We start from the raw sequence: 19069 nt of genomic DNA, 5'->3' as shown, positions 1-19069 counted from the left end.
TATTTACTGACATTGGGTTTCTGAGGTGTTCCTGAGCCTATGTGGTGATATCCTTTACACATTGATGTCGGTTTTTGATGCAGTGCGGTCTGAGGGATCGAAGGTCACGGGCATTCAATGTCCAAACAAGTATTTGATGAGCATTCCTCAACTTTCTCAGTCTTTTTTGCCACCTGTACCAGCTTTTTTGGAACGTGTTGCAGCCATAAAATTCTAAGTTAATGATTATTTGCCTGCGATTGGCTGGCAACCAGTTCAGGGTGTACCCCGCCTCCTACCCGATGATAGCTGGGATAGGCTCCAGCACGCCCGCGACCCTAGTGAGGAGAAGCGGCTCAGAAAATGAATGGATGCATGGATGGATGATTATTTGCAAAAAACAATAACGTTTATCAGTTTGAACATTAAATATCTTGTCTTTGTAGTGTATTCAATTAAATATAGGTTGAACATGAGTTGCAAATCATTGTATTCTGTTTTTATTTATGTTTAATACTCATGTCCCAACTTCATTGGAATTGGGGTTGTAGAAACTATATTAATAAAGCTGTCCAAATATTTCTGGAACTATTTGCAGAGGTGGGTAGAATAGCCAAATATTGTACTCAAGTAAGAGTACTGTTACTTAAAAGTAATATTACTCAAGTAAAAGTAAAAATTAATCCTCAAAAAAATTACTTTAGTACTCAGTGAAGAAACTAATCAATTACAGAGTAAATGGTGAACTTCTGATTTGCCAGAAAAAGTAAAAATTAATCCTCATAGCATCACATAGAATTTGGGGGGGAAAAAACAAGACTGATGCATAAACTTTCAGCTTTGTTACTTACTCAGAGTACCTCCCTACAAAGGCTTCTCAATGACAGTATTTGGACAAAGTAGCATCATTGTAACCACTATACTATACTATAATACTGAATACTTACTATACTCAGAATGAAAAGTTTATATTAACAAGACAAATCATAGTCCACGAAAAATCAATCATCCAAAAGAATGACAACGCATCATATATGTTTCAAAAACAATCTTAAAGCTTCATCATAACATAAGTTAACATGGTTGTAGCCTGTAAAAAGCATAGAAAAACACCCTTTTGCCTTGCCCAAATGTTGTAAAACCCTCATCACCTTTGCTATAAAAGGTTTAGTTTAGTCCATTATCGATTTGCCAGTTGGACTCAGGAACTCCACTTCAACACACCTGCACTTCGGAGACAAAGGAATCCCCATTTTCTGGTAACCTCAAATTTGTTTCTACCAAATGGTGTCATTACCTGAGAAAAGTGATTCTAGTATTGACTAAAGAAATTCGAGCTAATGCTTCCTTTGCCTAGGATATACTTTAGCTTACCATATGCACAAAAGGAAATAGGCAAGTGCATGACTAATATTTTTGTGAAAACTCTTAAAGCTGAAAGTCTACACTTCAATTACATTTAAATTGTTTCTTTCCAACCCTTGTGAGTATAAGCGGTTAAAAAAATGAATGGTTGGATGTTTCCTTCCAAATCCATTATGGGGGTATATAAAGACAATCATTGAAATTGTAATTGTACAAATACATGTGGCGCTAACTGTAAGTGAACTAGCGCTTTTTAAATTGGTTTTCGAATTATGTTGGCCTGCTTCTGATCCGTCTGGGAGGTCAGTTTCACCACACACACACCACACACACGCACACACACACGGGCAGTTGGCGAAAATTGAGTGGTGGAGTTGTGAGTATCAAAGGGAAGCAAATGTCATGGGAGGGCAACTTGTTTTTGCCATTTACTTCTCCCATATGCTGCAGCAGCAGAGCAGATGTCACGGACTATTGGCTCGGTGGACCCGGTCGCCACTGTGGACCCTTTTTTGCAGGATGCGTGTGCCTGTGAAGAGGCTATATATCATTACGTCTGTTGGCCCAATGGGGAAGAACTGCAGCAAGAGAGGGATTGGGGTCAAACTTCTTGTGCCATCAGAAAGCGGAGAGAAATTAGTTCAAACTTGCTGTGACAAGAATCACCATAGGCAGAAAAATAGGCCACTTATGAGGACGATTCTTCCACAGTGGAGATTAGTTTGCACTTGACTGAATGAGTGTTTTTGGAAGTGATGTCAGTCAAGGCCTGGTTGAAAGAAGACCCTGGTGGGCTTTATTGCGGCTGAAGCTGAAAGTCAGTCAGTGTTTCCCCAATGACGGAATAAAGATATAGCTTTTCATCCAGAGAAAAAAAAATATTGGCGTAGCCTATTTACAGTCATGGCCAATGGTTTCTTGCAATGATTCATATTTTGTGTTCCGCTGCTTTCTTTACCCAAATTGAGATTCACATGGCTTTTACAATGTTGCAATGACCAGTGTCACAAAGGACTTCCTGTATTTCTCTATTTATAGATTTTAAAATATAAAAAATACACAATGTAGAAACATACTTAATCAGTAAAGTGAACACTTCTTCTATTTCCAAGCCTAGTATGTTGTATATTTTCAAGTTTTCCTAAAGAAGCACCTCTGCTCTTATTAAAAAAAAAAATAATCCACTGCTTTTGATTTTGTTTTATTATCCACAATCCTGCACAAACACAAAAAAAATCATGCTGCAATGTTTGCTTAGGCATGGCACACCGAAACATTTTCCACTTTTACATTTTTTTATTTATTTTTTATTCAACAGTTTTGGTCATCAGGTGTGTGGTGTGCTCCCAGAATCTCAACACAGCAGACCACACACGTTGCATTCCCGATCTCACAGTCTTGCGTGATCACACGTGAGCTCACAAAACCGAAGAAGAAGAAACACTTCCGGATACACGCCTATGTTTCCCGAATTTTCCCGAAGGTTGCCAGAGTCAACAGCCTTGTAAAATGTTGATGTTCTCGAAAAACGACTTGCTTTGGAAAATACTTCTTACCGTCTGGGGAACCCACTTTTCTACATAAATGAACATCGGGTAAGAGGCTTCAGTATTCGTCAATCTTAGGTGCTTCTTTGATTGGCTATATTCTGTTCCACTGTCACCACTGTTGACGTCATGACTCGGGAGAAGTCGGTGTTGCCCACTGACGTGAAGAGTTTTGGTTGTAAATATTGACACATTCATTATTTAAGATTGTCGGCCCCGACCCTAAAATCGGGACCTAAAGTCAATCTTGTAGGATAATCTTGGTCGGGAAGAGGCAGAATCAACACAAAAACAGGCCTGTGGTCTTTGTGTGTGTACTGGGTCTTAGGCACTGGCAAGCGGTAGCACATGCCTTCACACTGATCAGACACATAAAATCAGAAATCTTGGCAACTCGGGCCATAGGACTACATTGCACCACATAGCGAAGAATCAACAGGCATGGCATGAACAAAACAGCAATGTAAAGATTATGAGGGTATAATGCACTTTATATACGGTATACACATTTGATAGCACCTTGTGGTGCCACTTTTTATGGGTTCTTTGAAAGGTTTCTGTGAAAATTGGAAAATGCTTCATCCTGTGCACAGAAAAACCTGTTTGGATAAAGCATTTTAGATTATGTTTAAACTTTGATTTTTCAGCTGACCTGAAAGTGAACATTTTCAATCAAGTTAAGGTCATTAAAAGCAGAAGCAATATGGCTGTTTTATATACTCTATAGAAGTGTAAAGAACAACAGCATTCTATAGTCTATCTATATAAGCAGGCCCACCAGTCCCTGGCTTAAAGCTGCATGTCTCCTACATAATGATCTTAAAGATGTATGGTCTCGAGAAAGCGGAAGCTGCTGGGACTAAAGCCTGTATGCTCCCAGTGTGTAGAAACGGCAAATAACAAAGTAGGAAACAAGTACGTTTGATCCCTATGCACTCTTATCTGTCCTGTATGGTGTACTGTAAAACCTCTACAATGTGTGACACCTCATTTGTCTTAGTGCATGTTCCTGGGAAGTTTTACAGTAAGAGGGTATATTGTTCTCTCTAACTACACTCATATTTCTAAACATTATCTTGCAGCCTCATGGCTACACTACCTGGTCATTCATCGCCTCTTGAAGATTGCCTCTCCTTTGAGTTGCATCAGCTGGAGTTCACCGTCATTTGGCAGTCCACTAATGCAGTGGTGTCCAACCACTGGTCCGCGGACCGGTACCGGGCCGTGTGGCATTTGTTACCAGGCCGCAGAGAAAGAATGACCAATTTATATCATTTCTGTTGTATTGCAATTCGCATGTCAATGTGTTTTATTTTGAAAATTGACCGCCTCTTCTCCGCCGCAACAGCTGCGCTTCTCAATTGACACGTCGAGACTGCACAGAACGCTTCCGTTTCCGGTCCCAGCCGGCTCGAACGCTTCTGTTTCCGGTCCGAGCGGGCTGGCTAACAGCAGCAGAGCTCAAAGAATGAAATCATTTCATAAACTAATTCAGCTCATTATGTTTACTGAAAAGATTTGTTCTGATATTAATCAGAATACCATGTTTAGTTTAGACTAGTGGGGGCACATAGAATAGAGAAATGAAAATAAATTCTAGGGTTTAAATCCCTTTAAATCCTCTTGTGTTTTCATGCGAAATGTGCATTGATACACAATAGTAAAACCCTATGTCAAAAGAATTACTTGCATAATACAAACCCTAACCTCTAAACAAAACACCAACCTCAAACCAAAACTGTAACCTGTGATTACAAACCCCAAGTCCAATGAAGTTGGGACATTGTGTAAAATGTAAATAAAAACAGAATACAATGATTTGCGAAGCCTTTTCAATTCAATGTTGCTTTTTGGCATCGCCGCTCACGTGCAGCGATTTCTCCAGATTCTCAAAACATTTGAAGATATTATGGACCTTAGATGATGAAACACCTACATTCCTTGCAATTGTGCATTGAGAAATGTTCTTAAACTATTGAACTGTTTGCTCATGCAGTTGTTCACAAATCCTTACTTGTGAACAACTGAGCCTTTCGGGGTGCTCCTTTTATACACAATCATGACACCTGTTTCCAATTAACCTGTTCATCTGTGGAATGTTCCAAACGGGTGTTGTTGTTTTTTTTCTTTTTAAGCAATCCTCAACATGAAAGTTCCCAGTCTTTTGTTACCCCTGTCCCATCTTTTTTGGAGTGTTTTTGAGGCATCAAATTCAAAATGAGAGACTATTTGCAAAAAAAAAGCTCAGTTCAGTTTGAGCAGTAAATATCTTGTCTTAGTAATGTATGATATATAGGTTAAAAAGGAATTACAAATCATTATATTCTGTTTTTATTTATGGTTTACACAATGTACAAATGTCTTTGGGATTGGGGTTTGTAGAACCTTAATTCTAACGCAACACTAACCACTAATCCTAACTTTAATTTAACCTATTATAACACTAACTCAGGCGGCACAGTGACCGACTGGTTAGCACATCTGCCTCACAGTTCTGAGGACCGGGGTTCAAATCCCGGCCCCGCCTGTGTGGAGTTTGCATGTTCTCCCCGTGCCTGCGTGGGTTTTCTCCGGTTTCCTCCCACATCCCAAAAACATGCAGGGTAGGTTGATTGAAGACTCTAAATTGCCCGTAGGTGTGAATGTGAGTGCAAATGGTTGTTTGTTTCTATGTGCCCTGCGATTGGCTGGCCATCAGTTCAGGGTGTACATCAGATGCACAAAACAATATTAGTGAAATTCAATAATGTTCTTGCTGTGGAATGTTTGCACAATGGTGCCTTGAAAAACGAGTGGCCTGATGATTGCTGGTTTGCATCAGGAGTTTTGATTCATCTGGATTCGAATTATAAAGATGTGGATACCGCCAGATCTCTAAACACAAGCACGAGATATAGCATTATTATGCGTCCCACTTGAGTTCTAGGCAGGACACACCCTGCTGCAATATGATTGTCTGCTGCATCCAACAGGAAAGTATGAATTGGCTTTTGCACTGCCCCAGGTGACCAAGGCGCGCACACAAGAAGGAGCAGCACAACGTGCATTGAAATGAATGAGAAAGTTTGACAAAAAATGTTTGATTATTTTTCATTCTATTTAATTATCTGTCCATCCATCCATTCTTTGTATCACTTACCCTCACTGGGGTTGCACACCAACCCCAGCTGATTTTGGGCGAGCAGCAGGGTACACCCTGAACTGGTGACTATCCAACCGCAACTATTTAATTATGTCATTACTGTATGTTTTTATTATGTATAATATTATAGTGTGCTGTTTTTCCTCATTAAAATAACACATTACAAAATGTGTTGTATTTTGGGGCAGCTGGAACAGATTGGCACTTTCATTCATTTCAATGAGGAAAGATGATCTGTGCTTGTTATTTTGTGCATGCATATATTTGTGTTTTGAGTTACAAACATGGTCAAAGATCAAATTAAACTCATATCTCGAGGCACCATTGTATCATACTTAACATACTGTACTGTATAACATGGGTAATCAGGAACTAAGAAGAATGTGGATTATTCAGAACATTAAAAAAAAAACGTTTATCATGGCTAGTAGATAATTTACAGCCAAGATAGTAAAAGGCCAAATAGATCAATTGTAAATAGTGTTAAGGTTTCAGTAGTGATTTCAAGTAAATGGTCTGTTTGAATTCAAAGAGGAAATGTGGAGTGAAATCCCCATTCAGTCAGCTGTGACGTGGTTCATTTTCAGTGCATGGAAGGCCGCGTGACTCATATTCTTTGGGAATGATCTACCCTGAAAGGAGTTTCCTGTTGCATACAATGAAGACTGTACAGTCTGAGAGACAAACAGGAAACGACGTGGCGTCGGTGGATTCTGTATTTACAGTATGTTAGGGCAGCTACAAACATCTATATTTTGTGAAAGTTTCCATTGCACGACTTTAACCACTACACTTCTATTGTAGTGTGATAATATCCTCAATATTAAGTAATTTTAATATAGTTTTGTTTTATGAGATATGCATCAACTTAATATTTGGCTCCGGCTCCCCACAACCCTGTACAGGATATGCTGTAGGGTTAAACTTGAATATGATGAGTGACATTTAAGTTCCCTTCATAGACAAAACTGAAATGAATTACCTTATGTTCTCATGGACATAGTTTTCTATTTTATAGCAAGGGATCCAACATGCAGTATTATTTGTGGTGAAAGCCACAGTCAAGCTGTTTGTGGCTTAGGTTAGCCATTCGTTCTGCTGTGGATCAGAACATGGTGTTTGCTGCTGTGTCACAATACATAAAAAGCTTGTTTTGATGCCATAGTAAAGTTTACAGGTTTTACTGGTTCAACCCCTCACGCTACTTTCTGTGGGTTCAACAAAGGAGTGATGCGAGTCCTCTCAGGCACCAGTGAAAATCAATGCACGTGTGGTCGCGTGTGTGCTGTGCGGCCACAATTGGCCCACAGCGCAGGCCATATCTCGAGTTCATTTACTCCACGTCTGATAATAACAAGTGTCTCCTCTCTGCTGTACTCAATTACATCTTCATTAGGTTGCTAACTTGCTTCCAACTAACCATCAACGTGCATGCAGATTTTAAGTCTGTGTGACATTAATTTCCAAGATGCCTGAGTCCACAGGTGAAGGGAGTGAGGGCTACACCATGATACGTATTATATCTTCATCTCTCAGGAGCATTCAGTGTCTGGAGATGCAGTCTCCGGTCTCATCATAGCATCAATTCATTTTAAATTATCCACTGAACTCAGTTCCTTCATCATTTACTCTAGGCTGTCTCCAAACAAGATGAGTGGCTGACACAGTGACCTCCCTTTCAGTGTCTGCCAGTCAAATTCAAGACGCATTATAATTAGTAGATAAACAGTCTGAGAGTGTTGCTATTCCAGAAGCTGATATGCTGTATCAGATTCCACTGAAGAGCACAGACTCACAGTTAACAGCAATACACTCCTTGGACACCTCATTAGGTACAGTTTACACAATCTAATGACATTAAGTAACAAGCGCTGTATCAAACATTTGGCTTTAATTAACGTAATAATGCTCAGTTTTAAATAACACTGTCACAAAAGTAGTATTAAGTATTTTACCCTCTTGTGTACATGTACTGAAATAATGTCCTCTGGTAATTATAATATATTAGAAGTAGTAGCAGTCATAATAGTAGAAAAATAGTTGTATTACTTTCTCAAGGTAAACCAGCTTAGAAATAGCAAATGCACTAAATTGCTGTCTAAATGTTCTGGATGACACAGCGTGACTTTGCAATGTATTCATATTTGTATGGTAGCATGGTGGATGAGTGATCACCACATCTCCCACACAGTCGGTCCCGGTTCAAATCTCGGCTGAGGCCCCTGCTCGCCCCATCATTGCGTGGGCTTTCTCCCACATTCCCACAGGTTCATGAAAACTCTAAATTGCCCATAGGAGTCAATGTCTGAAAATGGTTCCTTGTTTGTTTGTGATGGACTGGCCACCAGTGCAGGTTGTATGCAGCCCCTCGCCCACAGTCAGCTAGGATAGACTTCTGCAACCCTGATTAGAACAAGTGGTACAGAAAATGGATGTTTGTGTTTTATCTATTCATTGTATGTATGTATGTATGTATCACAATTGTTATTCTTGTTTTCTATTTTGTAGTATTAATCTTTGTCATGTATTTAATCAAAATAAAAATTGTGTTGTCATTATCATAGGATTTACCTCCACCACTTCTGTCATGTCTCATTTTTTGACTAATGCAATACTTCTAGGCTGTAACAGATCCCTGGATGGTGATTGTTTTTTGTAGACAATTGAATTTTAAGTCATTGGAAGAGGCCTTCTATTTGAATTACATTGAATTGCTGGGCAGCTTCTACCTCCTGAGACACTGCGGCCTTTGGCGAGGTTACGGTTGGGCAGAATTCTCTCCATCCTTATTGGACACTTAAAGGAAGTTACAGCGAATGACAAACAGATGCAGCTTTGAAGAAGCTTGAGCATTTTTATGATGATTATTTGCAGCTACATTAGTGCTGTTTAAGAAGAACAAGAGAATGAGAATAAGAGGAACAAGATAATGTATATATATTTTTTCGCCCCATGGCTACACTCTCCTTCATCCCTTTACAAATCAGCTCTGGCTTCTTTCTCGCTCAGTGTAGGTGAAATATTTGGATAGAGTTCAGAGAGGAGGCATAGTCCGTGAAGCGAAGGGCTGTTAATAAGACAAACAGTGAGGGAGAGTATCTTAAATAAGCAGCCCTCCTTCCTTTGGCCACTGGCGCCATGTCAACAAGTAGCGTGTGTGTGTGTAGGTATGTGTGTGACGGCTTTTAGCAGACACCTCTCGTACGACGTTTAAGAAGGGGAAAAAAACCTTAAAGCTTAGTCACTGTGACTTTAAGCAAAGGACTATACATTCCTAGTCGAATGATTTTTCACCGGTTCATCTCTTATTGTGTTAATAAGAAAGAGATTTTTATTTAATTAGGGTATATGAATATCCATCCATTTTCTCTAGTGCTTGTCCTCATTAGGGTCGCAGGTGAGCTGGGGCCTACTGTGGCTGAATTTGGGTGAGAGGCAGGACTCACCCCGGACTGCGTGGTCCCCAGTCAGTCACAAGGCACGTATCTTATAGACATACAACCATACACACTCACACCTATAGCCAAATTTCAGTCTTCCGTTAACCCAACATGCATGTTTTTTGGAGTGCGTGAGGAAGGCAGAGTGCCTGAAGAAAAGCCACGCAAGCACAGGGAGAACATGCAAACTGCACACAGGTAGGAGCCAAGAATCGAAAACCCAAACCTAAGAACTGTGAGGCAGACGTGATAACCACTCGTTCACCATGTTGCAATTATATAAGTACAATAAAAGTGTATTAAATAAATACAACTGGGGGGAAAAAAGCATTTATTTGAAGAATAATTTGCTATTGTTAGCTGCTAGCATTATCTGCTAACTAGTTAGCCAACGACTGGCTAGCTGCTCATCGCTTGTTCGTGCTGCATTTTACAGTTGTTAACACCTCTTTATGCTCGTGTGACAGGTATCAAGATACATAAATGAATGTTTCATATTACTTGGTGCGCTTCTTCTTACGCATGAATAATTGGAACATTTTATATAAAACGCCTGTAGAATTATAAAAGAATATTTTGACAATTTGACTCTTGCGAAAGACTTAGTGCCACAGTGAAATGTTTTTTTTTTTAACTTACACAAAAATAATGTTCATAAAATGATAGTATTATGTGGGAAAAAAGGCATGCGTTACTTTTTAAGAGGTATTTTATTATGTGAAAGTTGTAATAGAGCTTCACAGGGTATTTTATTTATTTTTTATTTTTTTCAATGTGGTTAAGTATCTTTATAGACTGGATTAATTAAGTCTTATTTGTTTCTTATGGGACAAAATGTCGACCTCCAAGGTCAGCATTCCAAACAAGGTGTCTTTTATACTACTAAGAGATATTTATTTTATTTTTTTACAAAATCTCATTAGAACATTCTGTCTCCATCGTTAGAGCGGGGGTCACAGCCTACATTGGCTTGCAGAACAAAGTTAAAATTTGTGTATTGTTGTTTCACAGTGCCTTTGACGCACTTCCTCTTCAAGCTGTCTCGTGTCTGAACTAAATTTGTGGCTTTCCTGATGTGTTGGCAGAAGTGAAACTCAAAGCACCATCAGCACACACATACAGGAAACAAAGGTACAGTGCACACAATGAAGAATGGTTGAGGAGGTGCAGCAGACATCAGACATCTGCTTTGTTATAATACACCGCAGCAAAAATCACACTGCAGCAAAGGTGAAGCCATATTGAATGTTGTTTCTTGTCAAGTATACATTTGAAATGTTTGTGTTGAAAACAAAATGTGTCCAGCAAATGTCACCCTTTTTATTAGAAACTAAATCCAATGTATTTTTATATCAACTTAAAGGGCACAAAAAGGAAAGAAGTCCTACCAAATGGAGCTTTATTTATAAACTAAATGCATTCACCTTCATGACATTTGATATATATATTTAAAAAAAAAAGAGCAATAACAAGAACTGTACAGTGAAAATAACATAATACAAATGACATTTTTATATTACTCAGTAGGGACTTAAAGTTAAACTAAAGTGCTGCATAGTTTTGCTTCACAAAGCCTCCTTAAAAAGCATGCCAAAGGAATTGGGGCGATTTCCTGGTTTAGTACAGTTGGGAATTTCAAATGAGGCATAAACATATTCCGAGGACTGGAGGCAGCTTTCTTCTGTCAGACAGATGGAGGTTTATCTAGATTTGGGAATATGTCACACATCTTGAAGACGATGCTGCAGGCTCCTCGTCTTGTGGACAAGGACGCAACGTCGGGGGTTTTGTGCCTTTTTTGAAACACCCTTTTAATTCTGACTTTAACCTTTTCCCTTAAAGCAACGAGAGGAGGGCTCGCTCCCTCGAATGCGCTTTGGTTTAGATCCGTCCTTCTGCTCGGCGGCAGTCAGCCGCGCTGCCCCCCTCCAGCCTGTTTTCGCCTCCTCTTAACGCGGCTCTTCACATCTCTGCAAAAGAAAAAAAGATGAGCATAATGCTCCGCAGGCAGATTAGGAGACGGGCATATGAGATCTCAAGCAAACTTGTGTGGACTAAGATGGGCGTTTTCAAGATAAAAGGGTGTAATGATTCATTTGTGATATTAATGATCTTTTTGATGACACTGCTTGTCATGAAGCAGCCAAGCTTTAATGCTCACACCAGAAGAAGAATCACCTTCATTTTTGGGATTACATGCATATTGACAAAATACGTCCTCTGCCTTTTCACCCATCACAGTATTGAACACAGCAAAGACTGTGCGAAAATATGTTGTGAATAAATTACTTGAATGATGACTTGTCTAACCCAAGCAACAACTTGACTTAACATGCTTGAAATTTAGTGGTGACTCGATTTTCCTTAAATAAAATGTATCCATCCATTTTCTACACAGCTTATCTTCATTGGGGCCGCGGGTATGCTGGAGCCTATTCCAGCTAACCTGTGGGCAAGGGGCGGGGTACACCCTGAACTGGTCGCCTGCCAATCACATAAAATGTATTTAATATAAATTACTGTAATCAGCATGTATATTGGCTGATGACTAGAATGAAAATGACAACAGAACTTTGCCGAAAAAGATACACAATTTATAAAGTTATTTCATAACCACCATTGTTGAGGGTCAATGACTTAAACAGTATATTCTGACAAAGCAACCACCACAAAGCTCTTATGTGCCCTTATGCTGCCTGCTAACAGGCCAGCAATACCTGTAAAACACCCAAAGTTCCTGTCCCTGCTCCATTAAGTGTCTGTCACAAATTTTCAAAGGGTGAGTAGTTCTACTTTATTTTAGTGGTAAACTTGCTTATACAAGTAGTTGATCAACAGCTAACAATGTTAAAATATTACCTAAAACATTGCCTGGGCTCTATTTTCATGACTAATGCAAATCAAGAATTGCGCTTGGCGTAACTCTGCGAAGAGGCCTGTGTGCTGCGTGTTGGCCAGTGGTATGATTTCAAAATATATAATAATGATAAAAATAATGAATTAACCCCAAGTCAATGAGCATCATGAAGCAGATGATTTTATTATATGCGAGTATTGTCTTGCAATTTTGTGGTTCCTCTATACTGTAACCCACTTGAGCCTGTGAAGACATTTGGTCTGATTGCGACAACAACAGGAGCAAACTTGATTGTGCATGCAAAGAGCTGATCTACAAACCAGGTGCACCCAGAATTACTTCTGTCAAATGGGCAAAATTGCATACTAATTTTGCATCTCCCGACCTGAATGTGTAGAATATTGAGAGGCATGCACAATGTGATTCATCAAACCTGAGACAAAATTGCAGTGGCTGATTTTGCTTCTTTACATAACGCATCCAAAGGGAGGGGTAACTCGGCACCACAGTTGAGTTGAAGCGACGGCGAAAACGGATCTTTTCCGATGAAATGCCAGAAACAAAAATGATTGAGACGTACGGTCTATTCAGCAAGCCAATTTTGGATCTTCTGAATGATCAAAGGGCTGAGTTGGAGCAAGTCACAAGGAGTCATATATCAAAACGGCATTTTCTTGTGTCGGGGCCGGTTCATCGCAATGTGACTGTGTTTTTCTGGTGTGCTATCTAAAGTTTTACACAAAATGTTATGGATGGACACACACAGTACATCAAATTACCATCCACTTGATGCGTTACTTTGGCTTCGCCAAAATGATTGGAACGATAGATTACTTTTCTGTAACTCAGTAATATGTTTTTATGCCTCTTCCACTAAAACCATTCCATAATTCTATCACTTCCAATTTCATTTTGCACTTGTGGTGCTTTCTCAAATTTTCCCTTGGTGAACACCATCACAGCTACCAAAAGTGTAAAACCCCTATTTAAGGAGGCCGGTCCCCATCCCATTTACACCTGTTCCCAATTACACCACAATCTGTTAGCGGGAACACACAGTTGAGGACCCACTATTTGTGATATTCGTAAATCAATTAAGCCTTGTGGTGTTTGTGCACAAGAAGCACTCAGTGATACAAAGAGAATATGGCACTATGTATGTGGCTTTACACACTACTACTGTGGCTTTCCGTGTCTAAGTGTGTCATTGAGGAATAGCAAAAAAAATGACTGATAGAAGGTATAATTTCCTTAACTACCCACCAGCAAGTTCCCGGTCCAACACATCAATAAAGCTCTCCAGCTCTCTTGTGTCTCCCAGCTTGGCTGCAAAAAGAGGACAGAGAGAAAAGGAATCAGGGGGAAAAAAACACAGGGCAATGGAAAGATTTTGAAGCACAGTTCATTTTTGTAGTATTTCCATTGAATCATCTGCTGTGAAGTAACAGAATATCAGATGAACTGCTTTTAGACAAGGAAGATATTCTATTTTATTTTACAAACTGAGTTAAAGTTCATCCAAAAAACTTGACAGCTTGGAACCTCCCACAGGATTCTGTCTGCATAACTTTCTGATGTGGAATCAAAGTAATCGGCTCCTCCTGGCCACCCTTGTTTGTTTCCATTGAAATGTAACAGTCCTCATACATATGCAGCCAAATACAGCTGCATACAAGATGAGGTACTGTGACACAACACAAAAGGCGCTGCAGGAGACACCCCGGCCACAGAAGCATAGGCATTGTGTAAAAAAAAAAAAAAAACAAACAAACACAGCTTTATGTGCCAAACGTGATAGTGATCACAGCGAGAACAACAGCGATCTGGATGGAGATATGCATGCTGAAGGACGCCTCCAGTACCTTTTGGTGGCAGCGTTAAGCCTGCTGTGTGCAGCTCCTCCTCGCTAGCGTTCAAACTGTTCCCCAAAGATGCTTCACTGCCTGCGGGGGAGAACAATTACAAGACTGCACTCACTAGACACAACATTAGGTACACAAATATATGTACATACAGTATTTTGTATTATTTTTATAATCATAGAATGTTTTCTAAATGTCTAATATTGAAACAGGTTCTATTATACATATAGTGTATTGATTGGCTTTCAATAGAAATAATCATTTGAATAAATATCATGTTGTGTTTAAATATGTTGAGTTGTTTGTAGTTTATTGTAGTAATAGTACTAATAATATAAATTAAATGTAAGATATTTCCTTTTATTATTTTGATCACTGATATAAGTTTACATGTACAATACTGGACAAAAGTCAGGCACCGTTAGGTTAGTTGTTTTGGCAATTCTATAATGACCATATAGTGTATCGCTAGACCTCCGCCAAGGCTGAACCTTTACAAAAAAATGCGGGAAGAAATAATTACGTGTCATAATTATATGACATTATATTATTATTATTATATTATATTATATATATATATATATATATTAATTATATGAAGCCATAAAATTCTAAGTTAATGATTATTTGCTAAAAACAATCAAGTTTATCAGTTTGAACATTAAATATCTTGTCTTTGTAGTGTATTCAATTAAATATAGGTTGAACATGATTTGAAAATCATTGTATTCTGTATGTTTAACACAACGTCCCATCTTCATTGGAATTGGGGTTGTATTATATTAGATTTCAATAAATTGCTCAGGTATACCTTATATACAGTCGTGGCCGTCAAGAAAAATCTAAATAAAGCAATTCAACACAAGTAAAGAGCTGTAGGCCACAAAATAAAGGCAAACGTGTCCAATGACTCCCAAGGTTTAGCTTTTGTCCAAAGCTTTCATTGTGAAACGTTAGAGATCAAAAACACATAGTAACGAGCACACAAGGGAGCAAAAGGACGCACTTCAATCTTTTGTCTTATGACTATCACGCAGTAAAAAGGCACTATTATTCAAGGTATATATGCATGTTATCCTCTGGTACCATTCATCCATCCATCCATCCATTTTCTGAGCCGCTTCTCCTCACTAGGGTCACGGGCGTGCTGGAGCCTATCCCAGCTATCATCGGGCAGGTGGCGGGGTACACCCGGAACTGCTTGCCAGCCAATCGCAGGACACATACAAACAAACAACCATTTGCACACATTCACACCTAGGGGCAATTTAGAGTTTTCAATTAACGTGCATGTTTTTGGGATGTGGGAGGAAACCGGAGTGCCCGGAGAAAACCCACGCAGGCACGGGGAGAACAGGCAAACTCCACACAGGCGGGGCCGGGGATTGAACCCCGCTCCTCAGAACTGTGAGGCTGACACTCTAACCAGTCGGCCACCGTGCCGCCGGTACCATTCATATAATGCAAATTAAAAGTGCTAAACTTGGAGGAATTATCAAGAAAGAGTATACTCCTTCCTACACAGACTAATATTGGGTTTTAGAGGTTGTTCATTTTTCTTACTGTAATCAGAGTCTTCAACCTCGCTGTCGTCTCCCAGTGCAGTGCGACTCTTGGCCTCCAGCAGCACGTGCTCGTATGCATGGCGGCTGCTTTGAGGGGCGGCCTGCAGCTCCTTCACCACATCCTGGAACTCTTGCAGCAAATCATGCAGCTCCAGCTCTAAGTCTACTTGGAAAATTTCACAGCAGTTTCAGACAAATTACATATACCCACTGAAAAAGCCTGAGAGAAAGGATACTTTAAAAAAAATAAAAATAAATCCAATTTCATAACAATTTGGTAATATGTATTTTAATAAGCGGCGGCACGGTGAACGACTGGTTGGAGCGTCAGCCTCACAGTTCTGAGGACCGAGGGTCAATCCCCGGCCCCGCCTGTGTGGAGTTTGCATGTTCTCCCCGTGTCTGCGTGGGTTTTCTCCGGGCACTCCAGTTTCCTCCCACATCCCAAAAACATGCACGTTAATTGAAAACTCTAAATTGCCCGTAGGTGTGAATGTGAGTGTGAATGGTTGTTTGTTTGTATGTGCCCTGCGATTGGCTGGCAACCAGTTCAGGGTGTACCCCGCCTCCTGCCCGATGACAGCTGGGAGAGGCTCCAGCACGCCCGCGACCCTAGTGAGGAGAAGCGGCTCGGAAAATGGATGGATGGATGTTAATAAGCAGGGTTGTATTAAAGAAAGCACCTGTGGTGTGTTGGGGGCATACAAAACAATAATAAAAAAATACCTTTCCAAATCAAATATTTTTGATTGAAATCAAATAAAACCTTCAGCCTATACTGAAAGTCGATGTAATAGGATACTTTAAGTGAAGGTGGGCGAATAAACAGCCCGTAAGGCATAAAACATCTCGTTGGTGATAAAACACCCAAACTGTTAAGTGTGATATTGATCGTAATATCTCAAGTAAAGCCAAATTGTAAGCTGTGGGCTGTGGTTAAATGGAATTTTATGCAATTTCTATAAAATGGGAGGGGGGGAACTACCAATTTTCTTTAAAAGGAGAAAACAGTCCCTTGTGGAATACACTGAAGTTAAGACATTGACAAATTACTTTGGAGTCTGAATATATGCGCACATCATGGGGAGGAGAATCAGCACTTGTTGAATGACAAAAATTGTGTCTATGGTGCACATTAAAATGAAAGTAGAAATGTCAAATATGAAACATTACAGCTGTTATGAAACAGAATGTGAGGTGAGCAAAAAGTGAAAGTGTAGCACAGTTTAAATAAGATGTGACTGGGCAAGAAATAGGTTTCTAAAAGACAAAATATAGCTTACAGCTTCTCTCAGAACACTTCTGTTGGTGGCTGTTTTTTCGTCTTAAATGGCTATCTGATCCTCATCAGTACACCACTTGTAAACTAATGGCTCATATAGATACTGGACTCACCTGAAGTCACTCCTGAGGACATAGTCGCACAAATCTAGAGAAGAAATAAAGAGCAGACTGCTGGGATCAAGGCGTTTCTGTGCTGGCTGGAGCTGACTGTAGTTGTCTTATACAGCTGAGATTGGAGGAGGAGGAGCCAGACACATGCTGGAAAACTTGACTTCTACTGTAAGCGGAAAGAAATGGGAGGAAAAGCTTGAAAGAAAACCACACATGTCAGACATACAGGAAAGGGCTATTACGCAACATAGGCTGAGGCTTAAATGTTTTTTCCTATGAAATGTTGTGGAATTCCTCCTTTCACTTACTTATACAGGCTGTGCTTAGTAACACTGATAGTAATATAGTACATTAAACACTGAAATTATAATCATCAGTGCATATGCGTTCCTAATATCCCATAATAGGCAACACTATGCATTGGAAAATTAAAAATGCCTTTTTGCAAATATGCTTTCTAATGACTAGATCAGCAAAAACTCAAATTTGGGAACTTTAATTGTGACAGAGATATTGATGAGTCTTGAAAGGTTACTGACGGTGTAATTGTTCACTTGCCATGTAGGCAGCGGGGGTTCATTCGCACTCAGTGCTGATGAGTGTAAGTGTGACCGATGGTTTGCAGATGTGCCCTTTGATTGAGTTGGCGACCTGTGCGGCTGGTCAGCGCCCTTGCCCTGTACCGGATGGATGTTTAGGTGTACACAGTAGCAGCTGGTCAATAGAGGTTACTAGGGCGCCGCCCCACCACTGACAGTGGTCACCACATTATTTTCCTTGAAAACAAAATAGTTAAATACAAATATTGATAATACCTTGTGATTAGCTGGTAACCAGTTCAGGGAGTACTATATATTTGTATCAATTTCACATGAGCAGTATAAATAGTATAGTTAATGATGAATAAAGCTGTTTTGTTCATCTCTTTTGGCTGATTTCGTGACTTATCTCCAGTCTTGGGTGCGCAAATCTTTAACCAATGACTCTCGTCAATGCCCCTCTCATCGTCCAAAATAAGCAAATGCTGCAACTTTATCCGTAAAAGCAGCCTTTTAATACAGATCTAATATTTGATAACAATACATTGTCCCAAATAAAGTTTCTGGTATGCAATATTTACCTTCTTAGTGCAGCAAGACATGCACAATGAAACTGGCCTCACAGCAGAAAGTTACCTCTTCCTTTTTGTGTCTTTCCACAACTGCTGCTCCTGTACATCACCATCTAATGGCTTAATTTGTCTTATTCCAATCTCTGAGAAAATTTACTCCAACCCTCCTGTCAAACGGTGTCAAAATAACTAATGAAATACACGCTGAATGCATTTTGTGCTGCTGAATTTTACACATTAATCCTATCTAATGTATTATCTAGAGTGGGAAAATACAGTATATGCATAAAAAACTACTTCTAGAGCAATGACTGAGTTGAGATAATTACTTGTAATAAATGACATTTTTGCGGCACGGTGAGCGACTGGTTAGAGCGTCTGGCTCACAGTTCTGAAGAATGGGGTTCAATCCCCGGCCCCGCCTGTGTGGAGTTTGCATGTTCTCCCCGTGCCTGCGTGGGTTTTCTCCGGGCACTCCGGTTTCCTCCCACATCCCAAAAACATGCATGGTAGGTTAATTGACAACTCTAAATTGCCCGTAGGTGTGAATGTGAGTGCAAATGGTTGTTTGTTTGTATGTGCCCTGCGATTGGCTGGCAACCAGTTCGGGGTGTACCACGCCTCCTGCCCGATGATAGCTGGGATAGGCTCCAGCACGCTCGTGACCCTAGTGAGGAGAAGCGGCCCAGAAAATGGATGGATGGAAATGACATTTTTAGCAGTGCAGGTATGTATTGCTGCCACATTACTTCAGGTTCCCTCACTGCTGGGGAACACTGGTAGCCTGTGGCCTAATGGGAATAGAG

The 19069-nt window shown here is 40.0% G+C and overlaps 1 protein-coding gene and 1 long non-coding RNA gene across 2 annotated transcripts; one reads left to right on the top strand and one right to left on the bottom strand.

The window, feature by feature from the left end:
• Positions 1 to 2732: 2732 nt before the first annotated feature.
• LOC133485033 (uncharacterized) lies at positions 2733 to 4709 on the top strand. Its single transcript, XR_009790579.1, has 2 exons — positions 2733 to 2939; positions 3974 to 4709. It is a non-coding gene; the product is annotated as an uncharacterized LOC133485033 (long non-coding RNA).
• Positions 4710 to 10855: 6146 nt separating this feature from the next.
• si:dkey-27i16.2 (regulator of cell cycle RGCC-like) lies at positions 10856 to 17311 on the bottom strand. The gene is made up of 5 exons (XM_061788308.1): positions 17153 to 17311; positions 15756 to 15920; positions 14193 to 14273; positions 13594 to 13656; positions 10856 to 11443 (listed from the first exon to the last, which is right to left on the bottom strand). Exons 1-5 carry the CDS (start codon positions 17172 to 17174, stop codon positions 11436 to 11438), a joined length of 339 nt encoding a protein of 112 aa, XP_061644292.1. The 5' UTR covers positions 17175 to 17311; the 3' UTR covers positions 10856 to 11435.
• Positions 17312 to 19069: the final 1758 nt, after the last annotated feature.

Source organism: Phyllopteryx taeniolatus, chromosome 10, assembly GCF_024500385.1.
Source record: "Phyllopteryx taeniolatus isolate TA_2022b chromosome 10, UOR_Ptae_1.2, whole genome shotgun sequence".
Classification (NCBI taxonomy): Eukaryota; Metazoa; Chordata; class Actinopteri; order Syngnathiformes; family Syngnathidae; genus Phyllopteryx; species Phyllopteryx taeniolatus.
Note: the sequence above shows the minus strand (reverse complement) of the source record. Positions and strands in the feature narration are given on the sequence as shown.